Here is a 15,661-nt window from a genome sequence, read left to right as displayed (position 1 = left end):
ATAGGCTTTCTCTACTGTCCTCTTCATTCTTTCTATACCCTCTCCAGAGTTCCTTTAATGTCCATATTTCTACCAGAAGTCTGTTTGAGGCAATCTAAGCTTTTTCTATCATGAGCCTCAAAATTCTTCCAGCATATACCCATTATCCAATTCAAAAGTCACTTTTACATTTTTAGGTGTTCATTAGAGTAGCACCCTACTCTGAGGTACCAAAATCTGTATTAGTTTCCTGTGGCTGCCGTAACAAATTACCACGACGTTGATATCTTAAAACATTAGAAATTTATTCTCTCATAGTTCTGGAGGCCAGAAGCCCAATAACAGTTACACTGGGCCCAAATCAAGGTATCAGTAGGGCCAAGGTCCTGCCACATGTTGTGGGGTGAAAAGTTGTTTCTCTCTTCTTCCAGCATCTACAGCCACATTCCTTGGTTCATGACTCCATCTGTCTTCAAAGCTAAAGCATTGTACTTTACATCTCTCTCTGCTTCCATCATCAAATTGTCTTCTGCCTTCTGTGTGTGTCTAATCTCTCTCTCTCTTATAATAAGAACAAGTGATAGCATTTAGGGCTCACCTGGATAATGCAGAACAATTTCTTCATCTCAAGATCCTCAACTTTTTCACTTCTGCAAAAACTTTATCATGTAAATTAACATTCACATTCTCTGGAGATTAGGATTTGGAGATTTAGGATCTTTTGGTGGCTATTATTCAGCATGCTAAAGTTTTTATCTCCTAATATAGGTAGGCTCCTGGAATCTGGTCCTTAATCTAGCAAATAAGTGTATGGAACAAAAATATTTTAATACTAATTTAGTTCAATACACTCATTTCATAGATTAAGTCTCTGAGGCCAAGATAAAGTAAATGACCTGCCAAAGATTGCACAGCAAATGTTTTGACACAGCTGAGACTATGAACCATAGCCCTTTACTCCCACTCTTTGCAGTACATAATTCTTCTCTAAATGAATTACCAAGGATTGTTCAATTCTTAATTGTTGCCAGATTACTCCAGGACCCAAATACAACTCTGAAACCATAAATAACTATCTCACAGCCAGCATCAATTTTAAAAGGGAGTACTGTCAACATTTAACTCCACTGAACATAGTCAATAATAACATCCGGCAAAGTGGAGAAATATGGGAAACAATCCATTTCAAAAATTATACAATATTTCCGTTCAGAAGTTTGTATGAATTTAACTACTTAACGTTTAGTTAAGTAACCATGGACCTAATTTATTTTCTAAGATCTCAGAATTGTAGAACTTAGAACTGAATGGAACTTTAAAAGGCAATTTACGTCAACCACATTTTCTCAGGTAGGTAGTGTATTAGTTACACTTTCCAAACCAGGTGACTGAACCAAAGAGAGTCTAAGTGATTTGGATCAAGGACATGTAGTCAAAAAGAGTAGTTTACCTAATAAATATATAGAAAGGCCTTATTATATGCCCGGCGCAGTATTAAAGGGCTTGCATGCAAAGATCAGTTCGTACAGTTCTCACCCTCAACAAGCTTTTTGTGTATGAGGATACTAGGTGGGTAAATTAATCAAGTAGGAGATTGTTCAAATAATAGATACAGGTGTTTGGGGACTGCAGGTTTTGTGGAGACAATAGAGTGGTCAGAAAGACTTCCTAGAAATAACACCTAACTGGAACCTGAAAGAAAGGGGACCAGGGTAGAAGCAAGCCAGACCTAGTAGCATGTGCAATGGCTCCACATGAGGGGTCAAGGCATGCTCTGGAGCTAAAATCAAGTCAGTATGTCTATAATGGGGAATATAGCAAGAAATGAGGTGGGGGGGTTCAGTAGAGAACAAACTGTGAGGGCCTTACATGACATGCAAAGGAATTATTCTGAGGACAATGGGAAGAAACAGAAGGATTTAACAGGGAACTGGCTTGTGTAGATTTGTGCCTTACACAGACCAGACTGGCCAAGACTAGGGTGATTTCCTAATGGGATACTTTGAGGGTGAAGAAGATGTTATTAATAGTATGCCGGAACAAGAGATGCATACTGAGACTGTCCCAGGCAAACCAAGACAGAAGGTCATCCAAGCTAAGACCGGCCTAGGTTTGAATCCTGACTCACTTATGCTAACTATATAACTTCAGTCTGGCACCATAACTTTTTTTGTTTTGAGGAAGATTAGCCCTGAGCTAACATCTGCTGCCAATCCTCCTCTTTTTTGCTGAGGAAGACTGGTCCTGAGCTAACATCCATGCCCATCTTCCTCCACTTTACATGTGGGACGCCTACCACAGCATGGCTTGACAAGAGGTGCCGTGTCTTCACCCGGGATCCGAACCTGTGAACTCTGGGCTGCCAAAGCAGAACATGTGAACTTAACTGCTGTGCCACTGGGCCGGCCCCTGGCACCATAACTTTTAGACTCAATTTTCTCATCGAAATATAGTATGGGGGTAACAATGACTATTTTACCCATTTCACACAATTTCTCAGAGAATCAATTGATGAAAACATTAAAATGCATTATAAACTATAAGATAAACTAAGGTGGTACGCTATCAATTTTCTGTCTAAGTTTTTATCCCATTACTTCAGGATCTTTTTAGAAAATGGGATAATGAAAAATAACACAGTAGCCATAGCATAAAACAGTAGTGACAGCTAACATTTTTGAGTTCTTGAAATGTGCCAAGCCCTATCATGAGGAATTTACATTTATAGTCTCATTTGTAAATTTACAAACTCATTCTTCTAACAGCGATGATATTCTTATCCTCATTTAACACTTGCAGAGATCAAGACCCAGGGAGTAATTCGTCCAACGCTACCCAGCTACATCGCTTTAGAACCCAGATTCTACATCAAGAAATGTGTCTCCAAAGCTCACGGTCTTCAGAGTGGGTGCAGCTGCATAGATGCTGTCTGTATCCTGCTCCTGGTTTATTTCAAAAATACTTAAGTATACTCTTTTGCAAGAAAAAGAGCTGTAGTCTTCTTTGTTTCTTCTCCTAATCACCTAAACCAAGTAAATCGAAGACAATTTAGAACAGGAATGACAAGACAAAAATATACAACTGGAGCAAGTAATATTGATGCCTCAGTTTTCTTTGGGAATCTGCTGGGAAATTACAAAACCCCTTCTCAGGGACATGTCTATCTGGAGAACTTCTGCCATGAGGGACTATTTTAAATTTTTAAGTAATGATCATTTAGCAAAACAGGAACACTAAAGATAATGCCATCCAGTGTAGACAAGAACTACTTGTTTATGTCCCCAGTATAAAATGAGTTCTGTTTTTTTTTTTGTTTGCTTGTTTGTTTTTGCTGATCAAACTACAATTTTAATATATTTAGGTTATTTCAATTATACTCTTTTCAAATATTTCTCTTTCTCTTTGTTTTTTCTTCACTTCCAAAAGTCAAAACCATAAAGGAAGAAAGAAAGAAGGCTGATCTTAAATAAAAACTGTGTTAGTGTAATGTTTTAGCAGAAAATGTAGGTCCTCAAATATAAAGATGTGTCCATACTTCCCTCTCACCCGACAGCACATTCCGGTGTGTTTTGCTTTGTACTTCATAAGACACCTCAGCCTATAAACTCCGCTGCACTCCGTTATTCTGCCCATTGATTCCTGAAAACTTGATGGAAAGTTCAGTGCCTGCATGCTGCTGTGCCTTCTTTTAGGATATTCTTACTCCTCTTTTTATCTAAGTCCATGTCCAGCTGGAGTCCTTTATCCTCAGTGTGACCCTCCCTCAGTTACAGGTTGCTTTTTACTGAAGTCCCGCCCTGCTTCTTTCCATTTAGTATAAACTGACTCATATCATCTTCTAATTCCCTGTGAAGATCTCCCGTCTCTATTTCTAGAATGCAAGCCCTTTGAAGGAACAAGCCAAGAAAGTCACAGTCATGGGATGAAAACAAGAAACTTAACTACAGAATTTACTGAGAACTGTGATAATCCTGGTTCAAAACCGTATCATGACTTGAAAGATAAGATTTGCTTCGAAATATTTAAAAATGGAGTCGCTTTTCTCTGTTTGCCTTTTATGCAATAATCTGTCTTCTTCCATTCTCCAGTTACCTGTTTTGCCCCTATTTCTTTTTTTTTTCTTTTCTTTTATTCTCTTTTATAGTTGTGTCCTTGGACACACTTGTTGTCTATTCTTTATTTTCAGCTCTTCACTCTCTCCTCAAGTTATCTTCAGTTTTCAAATATCAGCTACTAGTCTCTTAATGAACCAGATCTCTGCCCTTTCCCTAAAACTTCAGAACATCGTGAATTTCAGATATTCTAATATTTTGCTTCCTAAAAAATGACAGATATATTCCTCATCCCTGCCTCTTTCTTTAATTCCAATACTTTTAATTCCCACTTTATCAGAAAAAGGTTAGTTGCGTTCCTGATGCTTTTCCTCAAAACAAGAGGAAGCATCATATTTACTTTTTTTTTTTATATGATACCCATTTGATGAGGACTTAGACCAGGCACTGTTAAGCTGTTACATGGATTCACTCCGACTTCTCTAGATTTCTCACCAGCCCCCAGACTCAGTATGCCTTTTCTACACTTTCTTGGAGGAGGCACCAAACTCTCTCCATGCTGTTCACTTCCTTCCTCCTCCCACCTTTGAAAGGATTCTCTAGCCATAAGGTTTAGAATGGTTCCCAATTGTTTTCTGTTAAAGTACCCTTCTTCCATAGCATTTACCCTAATTTTTCATCATATATCTCTTTGTTTACTTGTTTGTTTTTCGACACTGTCTATAGAGTGAAGCTCTGTGAAAGCAAAACCAGCATCTTTTTTCTGCACTGTATTCAAGTGTCACGGGGTATCTGACACAAAGCAGGCACTTGATAAATCTCTGTTGAATGAATGAGTGATCTCATTTAATCTTTACCACTTAGGAAAGAGGTAAGTATTGTTAATACCCTTGTTTTACTGATGACAACATGCCCAAGTCACACATTTTTCTGTCTGTTTGGGACCTGAAATGCATCCACTTATGTGGCTTCAAAGACCACTTTCAATCCAGGCCCATACTTGTAATCACTTTTAGCCAAGGCCCACATGTTTAATCCCTCCATCCCCTGCCTCTTTAGTGGGACTCCGACTTAGCCTGCCTTACTTTGCTACCATGTCTGTGATGACTTCTTTGAGATTCCTTTTAGATCACAGGTTCTCATTTCAGTTAATTTAACATCTAGTCAAATGCCAGGGCTTGGGTTATATTTCCCCTACACCTTTCTTGTCATGTCAGCCCTTGTGGGATGCTACTCATTAGCTTGATCTCTTTCCTGGAGTTCAAAACCCATGTCTTCATCACTCCAGAAAAGCATCTCCTCTTCCTTTCACAGTCTGTGTCTGGATGCTTTATGGTCTCTTCTGCTTTGGATGTCCTAATTATATGCTCTTTACCATCTCTCTTGCTGCAGCTTTAAAAAAGCACTTCTGTAGTTTTGTTCATCAAGTTTTTACACTGATTAACATCCCTAGCACTTTATTTCCTTCATATTTGTGGAACCATATCATTCTAAAGAGATGTTCCAAAAAATGCCCTAGAAATCTGGTTTACTACATTGGTAATTGCTGTTATTAGTCACACTGTAAATGTATCTCACTTTAGATCATAAATAGTATGTAAATTAATATGATGTGTCACCATCTTCCCCATGTTACAAAATATTAATTTTTCTTTTAATAATTCTATCAATAATTCAAAGCTATTTAAGGCTTTGGAAATATATCCATATCTACAGCTATATAATTTGAAATCCATTGTGAAAAGAAGCATGGCTTTTAGTTGTAAACTTAACATATGTAAGTCATCAGATTCTGCATATAATAAAAATAAATCCAATTCAGTAATCAATGCCAAAAGGTTTTCCCTTGAAGGAAGTATATGAACACACGCGTGCTATTAATTGATATTTTAACTCCTGCCTGTGACTCAGTATATTTCTAATAAAGAGACGTGCTTTTCCACATTCAGTCAGCCTGGAGTATCATGCGTGTATACTGTACATTTTCTCCATTGATAACCAGCATCAGTGAGAATGCTGGTTTCATTTTAAAGAGTTACATTTAGCAGGGATGTTCAGAGAAGCTTTATAATCTAAGTGAAATTCTACAAGTTGAAAATATTAAAGACCTCCAAATTAGTATTCATCTTCTTTGAAATAAATGATGACTAAAGTAGAAGAGAAATAATTATTTGATTTCCTAAATCATCTTTACTTTCTTTCTCATAGGAGTCCAGACAATGGGAAAAAGGTAAGGAAAATGACAAAGAGCTAGTAAGTGTTGCATGTCCTTAATTTAAAAGAAAGGTAAGATGAACCTGCAGGGAGAGTTATTGGAAACAAAATATTTAACCTGGAGGAAAAATGCAGAATGATGACTTAGTAACCAGACAATCAGCATTCACTGTCAGATGGTGTTTATTTGTGCTTTGCCCACTTCCGTAAAGGCAAAGCTGTAAGAAAATGGCCTGAGTGCTCCAACACGGGAGAATTCACTGGACATTCAACATGAGAAGAGGCTCATGATGGAATATGTTGAATTTACATTGCTGAAGACTTTTATGGATAGAACATAAACTATCTGTTTTGGATGCTATCCATTCAAAAAAGACTAGGCTGCTGGCTATAAGTGTAACATGGGATGCTAAGCAATGATAATACATGACTTTCCTTGGCCTCAATGGTATGGAAGGGGTTTAGAAACCAGGGAAAAGGAATAAAAAACCAGAAAATAATGGAGTGGTGAAGGGGTGATAGAGTATGAGGGGTTCACAATGCCTCAGAGGCCAAGTTGTCACAGATGGCCAGTATTGAAGATGTATAAATGCCTCAGGACAGAACTATTAGAAAGAAGTTGGTGAACCTGGAATTGTAAAGACTCTATGAATATGTCAAGTTATCCTCAAACGGGCAGTGTCTCAAAAAAGGTTAAGGATGAACTAACACAAACATTTATCAGTAAAGCGTTAACACAAGATCTTTGAAGGAAAATAATATTATAGAAAAATGCCCTGTAAAAAAGTCTTAATTTTGCTGTTAACCATTCCTATTTAGAACTGAGCTATGGTCAGCCCATACTATTCATAATTAAGTTATAGTTGTAGAGAAAATATTAGGCTATATTTAGTTGATAATTATTTGAAGTTGGAGATACATCAACTTACTCAATACTTTACCTCTTCTATTATAGCTAATTAAAGGATTCATTCATTTCTCACTGTCATCACTCATTGTAGGAAGCATGCCAAACATTTGAAAATTCCTCATTAATGATAACACACATACTGACAGATTAGATATAGGTAAAGGTGGACAGATTGAGGTTGAAGAATTATTAGGTGAACTATAAAACGAGGCAATGCTTTACTGCCAGCACTATGAATCTATCAAATGGTAATTGGAAGCACGTGTTAGCAGCAGTAAAAAGTCACTGTCCAGTTGTCCACCTTACATGGGAATCTACTTTGAGTGTCTTCTTTGATTTATTGTTCCAATTAGAACACAGCGTTCAAAGAAAGAACACAACTGACCTGATTTAAAAGCAAGGGAGCCTTTAAGGCCATTATTTTGTGGATGACCTGGCTCTCTTTTAGATATCTTGAACTTTCTATTTGTGTAAAATCTGTACTAATTAAATACTTGGTTATCAAACTGATTCTGTAAAGCATCAACATTTTGCGTTCATTAATTCAGTATCAGAGTGTCACTGGTAGCTTCCCAAGATGCAGGTACATTTTCTTTCGCTAATTTTAAAGATGCATCTCTAGGTTACCACTTATTATACTGCCTGACTGGCCCAGGTAAAGGTAACAGGCATGAAGAAAGAGTGACAATTATGAAAAGTAAATATTTCTAATCCATAAAATCAAGTAATAAGCACTATGGGTCAAATGGCAAACGTAAATGATTTTAAACCATTGTACCATACCATGAAAAATTAAGATATTTCTGCATAAAGGACTTGAGACAAAAATGAGATTTTATTACTTTTCTAGACTGTGATAAAACTGTATTAAAATTATATAAACATGAATCTTATGCCCCATCTTACTGGAAAATTAAAAGAGAACTTTAATTTCTGGGAGGGAAATGCTAATATTTTGCTTACTTACATTAAGCAAACATCAACTATTAATGCTGACAAATGTTGGAATAGTAATACTAAAAACGTCATCTGAATTACTCTTCATTGCAAAGTTCACAGAATTAATGTTAAGATAGATTAAAATCACTTTGAACTAATACACATGTACTGCTCTTCCTTCTGAAGCATAATAAAGAAATATCATTTGTACCATGATTTTGGATAAGCATACAGACATTTAAGGCTTAGGAAAGATGTAGATATTCATAGGCAGCTCTTAAATGTGAGGAACATTAGCTCCATTTCAAATGAGCTGTCAACTTTTTTCCAACATTTTAGCTTGTAGAAAGTTAGATGTTTGGATAACAAATGGGGTTTGCCTCTGAACATTAAGGTAATTGTGCAGGAATTTAAAGTGCTCATTCATGTTCTACTATAAGTTCATTAAATACTAAAGAAATGAACTGGAAAGAGGCTTTTTGCTCTAACCCGGATAATAAAAATGTAGAGGAAAATATGCATACACTGGGCTTTCCTTCATTCTATAAGACATCGTTCTTCTTCTTCTTCCTCTTCTTCTTCTTTTAAACTCCACGCTTAAACATCATTTTGAAAACACTTGCTTTTAAAGAGTGGGTTATACCTTTGTGTAATAGACCACTGAAATGCCCAAAACCTAGAGATTGCTGTTGCTGAATTCTCATACTTCAATATCAGCACGTGATTTCTGCCAACTGTTTTCCTGGGATTCTTCTAGTAGATTTACTTCTGATAGATTTACATAAATCAGGTTTATGAAGAGGAAATTCTCTGTAATTGTGCATTTTTAATGGATTTATGATAAAGCCATCAAAGCGGAGGGTCCATATGGTAGGAATGCAGTAAGGTAACAGGACAGTGTCATGTAATCATTAAATACAATGCCTTCCACCTTCATAAATCCTCAATGCTCATGATTAAATGCTACTGGTTATAAATTATGCGACCAACTCTAGAAACAACCGCACCTTAAATAAGACGCCAGTGGAAGTCCTAAGTTGGATATAGGTTTTCTCCCCAGGAAACTGTTGTATATTCATTAGGAGATAATATTCAAGTCCCTATTTTCCAATTCCAACAATTATTTTCTCACTTTATTTAATTTCCTACAATAAACTCTAGTTCTGATGAAAAAGTAATAATGCAAATCTTTAATCCTAGAAAATAATCAGTCATTTTTACAGGGTGAGGTACCGTTTTGATTTGCAGACTCATTTTCAAGCTTTCTTAATATGTATTTATATAGCTTCAGGTCTCTAAGATTTTGCCCTTTTTAGAGTCGTATCAGAAATTTCCACACCAGTCCAATTTCACACTGGTATTTACAATCAAATTATTTTATTACACATGGGAGCAATTAAACATTTGGCCCTCAGCTGTAAACAATTACTATATATAATGACATTCATGGAGTTTTCTTAGTTATGTATTTCTAATGCCCTCTGTTAAAATAAGTGAGATTGATGTTTGTGTATTTTGTGTGTCCACAAGCAATTATATTCCCAAACATAATATCAAAAGAGACATTTCACCTAGAGAATGCACTAACATTGTCTGATGCCAGGTAACCACCTGCAATGAAGCCTTTCACATATCCCCTTTCTGTTCTACTGCCATTTTACTACTGGTCCAGTTTCATTCCGAAGAACTGATGGTGTTCACAGCAAGAAGCAATTAAGGTTTAGAGTAATTTGTTTTTAGAATTTTGGGGTGTCTAATTCTAATATATTGATATCAACGGTGCCAGTAGCAGAGACGTAGAAGAAGCAAAGAACGATATAACCAAATAAACTTAGGCTTGAATCCTGGTTCTGCCAATTTCTAGTTGAATGACCTATGCTAATTTACTTTTTCCAGGCTTAGTTTCCGTATTTGAAAAATGTGAATAGTTATATCTAAATCATAGGACTACTGTGAATGTTAAATGAGATATATTTAAAGAAATGGGATACGTACTATATACTCAGTACATACTGATTTCTCTGTCTCCCATATTCTTCTCCTGGAAAGATTCATAAAGGATGTGGCTTTCCATTTTGAGAATATCCATCCTTGGCTGTCTCAAGTTTAGAGATACATTTTCTTTTCACTAGACTCCCCCTTTTTACAAGTGACAACCATGGGAGAAGCCCACAGCTGTTTTACTCACATCTAGTAAGGTCCACCAGTCCCAGTTGCAAGGGTATGTAACAGCTGTATCCAGCCTTTCTAGGAGGCCAGAACTGGAGCCGAATGGTAATGTTTCAAGGGCAAAGCTCTAGATGTAAAGAATGATAAAACAAACCTAAATGAGCCTGAGCATATCTAGTGACAGACACACCACAGCTATTCTAAATTATTCAAGCTTTCCCTGACTTCTAGCAGGAGAAACATAATTCATCTCCATTTGCTTTACTCTACTCTCATATAATGGCAAAGAAGCAGACAAAAAATACACCCCTCTAAAAAAGAGAAATTATAATCATCACCCAAATAGAGAAGAGTTTCTTTAGCACGTGTAATATTTTTAGAACCTTCCAATCTCTGGGAACCAGCTTTGGAGACAGAAGTTAAAAATGATTTTGCAATGCTTATGGGTGATTTCCTTACTCCCTTTTGTTAGCATTTTGCTGGCAAAAAGCCAGTGAAACAGTTGTTTAATTACCCAGGACATCACAAACATGTAACCTCTTAGATAAGCTGTTACTGTATTTTAGCAGCAATAATACTAGGGTCAAAAGTAACAAAGAAAATTAAGCTTCAAATAAGCAAACCTCAAAAGAACAGCTCTGTGTATTTGGAATAATTAATAACTTGTTTAGGAAAATGTTACTGAAATGTGGTTTTTGGACAAGGAACTGACACTCTTCAGAGGTTAGATACCCTAATATTTAACAGGCTACCATTTAGTGGGCTGGGTGGCTGGTTCCCCTGTAGGCATGGCAAAAGTTTGGTCACATGTAATTATGCAACATTTAGACAATATTTTAATGAAACCATGTAGTTCAGCTGAATCAGTCCAGCTGGAAATTGTAACAGCATTCTGATTACCTGGCCACATGTGAAATTAAGGCTTTTTCAACCTCTACTTTTCACTTGCTGTGTCTTGATACAGATGTTCTTGGAAAGCCTACATTATTTATGGTTTGACATTATTTGACAGAGCAAGCCCCATCCCCTTTCATTTTCAACCATTGATTAAGATTGCATTACTATACAAGACATCATAATTTTAAAAAGAACTATTAGTAGACTTTATCCTATGGTAGAGATATTAGTATCTTTTGGACAGTTAGGATGAAAATTTTCCACACTTGTTTTTGTGCAATAAAAATCCTATACTTTGCTCTTTGCAGATAATTCTTACTGTAAACATATAATTCAGTGTATACCCTGGAAATCATTTTACTAAATAGTTAACTGCACAGTGATATTATTTTAGAAAAGATTAATTTAAGTTTCATAAATAAAATAGTAATTTAAGTGTAGATTGGTCCTTGCATCACAATATAAAGATACTTAAAATAGAGAAATAGCAAAATCAAGTTAGTGTCAAAAAAAAATAAAGCTTGCTCAAGGTTAACACTCTGAAGTTTTATTATATTGCTTTGAGTTATGTCTATGAACTAAAAATACAAAGAAGAATTTCAGTCCATGGGAATTATTTTTTTTAAACTCTCAGCTCACTCTGCAGTAAGTGCTTGGACCACTTCTTCCCCATCGAACTACCTGGGTGATACCACAACTAGTTTGAAGTGAACAAAAGTATTAAATGTTTAATCAACAACCATAACATCTATACACAGCATCTAATGAATTCAGGTAACAAATGACTTTTGAGCAAAAAAAAAAAAAAATTCTGCATCATAAATGACATTATTTCAGCCACTTTCTATGAATCAGAATGGAAAAAGAAACAGGTAACGGACTATTTAACATCTCTGGTGTTAAACATAAAATGGAATACTTTAAAATACTTCTCCAAATATTTTTCTTACTTGTAAACATATTGCTAATTTTAGTAAATGGAAACAGCAGCTGAGGAGGAACAGAAGTTAATGTTGAATGTATGTGAGTCCCCAAATAAGAAAACTAAGGCTTAGTTCTTCTAAATCTTTGTTTAAAATGAAAATGCTAAGTTCTAGTTAACTGTCTTTTCCATTAGTATTAGATGCTTTCTGGGCCAAGAAATCTTGAAATGTTTGACCCATGTCTTTACGTTAGCTGGCAAATGTATGCTTGGAATTCCCACACAACTGACACAATAAAGTCCCTTTAAAAGGTGACATGGAAGTAACATTGAGATAATGCTAAATGGTCATTAAAGATGTTTAAATGTCATTGTCTACTGTCTCCAGTGCGCCTGTTACACAGCCTCGGGGCCCTTTCAAAGAGCAATCAATAGAGGATGAATAAGTCTCACCACTTGAAAGTAACTAGGAAAAGAAGCTCACAGGGTAATCTGGCTTTGCTGGACTGAATCAAGAAGAGACACAACATCACCCCTCCTCTTCTAGTCTCCCTCCCCCGACCCAGCCCACACTCCAGCAAGAAAGAAAGAAGAGAAAGAGCTCAAGAGGGAAAGAGAGGGGGAAAAGAAAAAGGAAAGACATCCAGGGATCCAGGGCATAATTTGTACTCAAGAGAAAATCTCATCCTGTGGGACAACTATAGCCATGGAAACAGACTTATGACTTTTACTTTGAAAATAAAAGAATGACAATGAAATTTGTGTGAGGTCTGTGTGAATCCAGTCCCAGATGTTTACAATGCTGTAGTAGTATGGCTCTGCAATATGAGAGGTTTCAGAAGAAACGAATACAACAGGACACCACAAAGCAGCGCATATGCTATTGACAATGCAGACACGAGCATCATGTTACCAAGAGAGAAGGCAGGCAGAAGACAAATAGCAGCAGTTGTGCCTGAAAAGCTAACTTCATGGACTGCAATCACTCAAACCAACATAAGGGAGCACCGCCCCCCCCCCCCCCAAAAAGATCAAAACCAGAAAAATGCTTTCCCTCCTATCTAGAGACGGGGTGGGGTAAAGGGACGGGGGGTGGGGAGCGAGTAGAATTGACTCTTTTTTAAAATAAAGTTCCCATAAAGCCCCCATAATTGACAGCGGATAATTATTTTCAGCTTGAGGAAACTGTCCCCAAACTCTTAATAAGATTGCCAGCGAAAAGAAATAAAATGTGTTTACTTGAGCCATTTCCAGAAGGGAGAGAAAGGAGACCTTGGGATGAGGTGGGGAAGGGCGGTGGAGAGGGACCGGCAACTATACACTACAACTATACACTGCAACTCTCGGGCGCCCTGCTTGGTCCGGCGAGTGACAAGCCAGAGAGACAGAGCGGATAGGGTGGCAAGGAGTGAGGGGTGAGGAGGCAGCGTGCGGAGCCGTGGGGGAGCGGCAGCACAATGTATACACGGGGTGGGGGGTGATTTAGTGTGAAAGTATTCCACTTAATCATTTTACAGGGGTTGGGGACGTAAATATTTAGCTGGCCACATCTGGAACAGATTTCCCCCCGTGTGGGGTGGGGGTGGATAATTGGAAGGAGGGGAGCGTGCATTTGTTACTTACTGTACGGGCAGTTCTCCTTCTTGGTACCGCTGACCTTGCCGTTCTTCTCAATCTTGAGAAAGTATTTGGTGAAAGAGAAAAGCTTTCTCCAGCGGACATCTCCTTGGAGGTGATTGTAGCTCCGCACATGCCTCCCCGCGCTGGAAGGAGAGGAGAAGGAGGAGGAGGACGAGGAGGAGGAGGAAGAAGAAGAAGAGGAGTTGGTGGCCTCTGGTGACACCATGTCCTGACCAAGGGCTTGGCAGGTGACAGAGACGGAAGACACCAAGAACAGCAACAAGAAGCAGCAGCAGCAGCCGGGCAGGTGGGGAAAGGCTGAGGCACAATGTGTCAGTATCCATTTCCACATTGTACTGAAACTCTCGGCACTGGAAATTGTCTCATCAGAAGGAACATACTGGAAGGGTAAGACCTGGTGCGAGGCAAAGAGACAGCTGGAAGTGGCGGCCGCTGGTTAGCTCACTCTGGGCGCGGATCTGGCCAGAAGTGAATGCCCCAACATCCATAACTCCTCAGAAGGGCCGGCTGCCTCTCCTCGCTCCTTTCTCGGATCCGCTGCCGTGCGCCTCTCGAGTGTCCCGGTGAATGGTGGACGTGGGTGGCCGCAGCAGCGGGAGCTGGTGGTGGCGGTGGTGGTATTGGTCACTAGAGATCTTCACTCCCCCAGGAGTTACTTTGTTCTCTTCTTCACTCCTTTCTTCACCATGTTAGATGCAAAAAAAGGTCTGAAAAACAGATGACAGCACGGTGAACAAAACCCAAAGGGATCGGGCTGGGAGGCTGGGGGAGATGCCTGCGCCCCTCTGCGGTTGGCACCTTCTGGTCGCTCTCCGCAGAGCCCCAGCCTGCTAGCCGGTTCTAAAAGTGCGTCCCTTTGGAGTTGTCAGAACTGGAGGCAGCTGCCCTGTCGCCGTTGTTTTCTTCCCCCTCTTGCTTTCTCTTTTTGGTGGTGCCTGTTGATTTGAAGCCTCCAGAAAGTCACTTCTTGTTTGGGGGGGACGGCGGTTGGTGTTTTGTTTGGCCCTATTTCCCTCCCCCCCTTCCTTTGGAAAGCCAGCTTGTAAACAGGTTGAAGCCTGGAGTCTAAATGTCAGTGATTCTAAGCCAGAGGTGGGCTCTGCCTCTGCTGGTCAAACCTCATTTGCAGGGGTGGAGAAGCGGGGGGAGGGGGTCAAACGGCGGTGGGACATCTGAAACCCTCGGCTGCTGAGAACGCCAGGGAGAGGGAGGCGGGTGGGGGCCGAGAGGGGGGAGAGCAGGGGAGCGCGGAGAGGAGAGCGCGATGCCTCTGCGCGGAGCTCGGGGGCTGCCCCGGGTCCCTTCCTCGCCGCAGCCGCAGCCTCCGCCTCCGCCGGCGCCTCCAGCTCCGGCTAATTGCTGCGCAGGCTAAGGCGTCCTTGTGCTCGCGGCGCTGGCCACCAGCGTGAGCTGTATCCTCGTGCTTTCCGAATTTTGCTGCCTTCCAGCCTGAACCAATCCCCTCCGGGGAGCCCTTTCTCGCTTGTTTTCCAGCGTAGGATTTTTCTTTTTTTTCTTTTGGCAGTGAAGTACTTGAGAGCCACCTGGAGCCTCGTGCTAGGCTGACTTTTTCCCCCCACCCTCTCACTCCCAGAAGGAGGGGAGGGCTGGGGGAGAAAGCAGAAGATGCTGAGAATAAACCCTCCAAAGCAGCAGATTATACACTGGTCGGAGCGAGCACAGAAAAGGGAGACATAATTAGCTTCCTTTCCTCCTATTCTGCCAGCTTCCACGGAGGTCTTTGGTTTAATGAATCACTGATTTCTCGCTTCCGTTGCCGAAGTAAAAAGTTCACACTTTGTCCCTCTCTGCCTTTTAAGCTCGGGGAGATTTATCGTCACCCTTTAAAGTCGCCTCTCTTGGCGCAAATGAAATTGGGGACCGAAATGACCGATTTGTAATTGCTAACATGAGTCGTTTACTGAATCACGCGTGCAC

General features: G+C 39.4%; 1 protein-coding gene across 1 annotated transcript in view; it reads right to left on the bottom strand.

Annotated features, from left to right (window-relative positions):
• FGF10 (fibroblast growth factor 10) overlaps positions 1-14,054 on the bottom strand; it is a 77,671-nt gene extending 63,617 nt beyond the window's left edge. Inside the window, exon 1 of the mRNA XM_001498109.5 lies at positions 13,706-14,054. Coding sequence (XP_001498159.1) covers positions 13,706-14,054 — 349 coding nt within the window. The remainder of the gene's footprint in view (positions 1-13,705) is intronic.
• Positions 14,055-15,661: the final 1,607 nt, after the last annotated feature.

This window comes from Equus caballus, chromosome 21 (genome assembly GCF_041296265.1).
Source record: "Equus caballus isolate H_3958 breed thoroughbred chromosome 21, TB-T2T, whole genome shotgun sequence".
NCBI classification, from domain to species: domain Eukaryota; kingdom Metazoa; phylum Chordata; class Mammalia; order Perissodactyla; family Equidae; genus Equus; species Equus caballus.
Note: the sequence above shows the minus strand (reverse complement) of the source record. Positions and strands in the feature narration are given on the sequence as shown.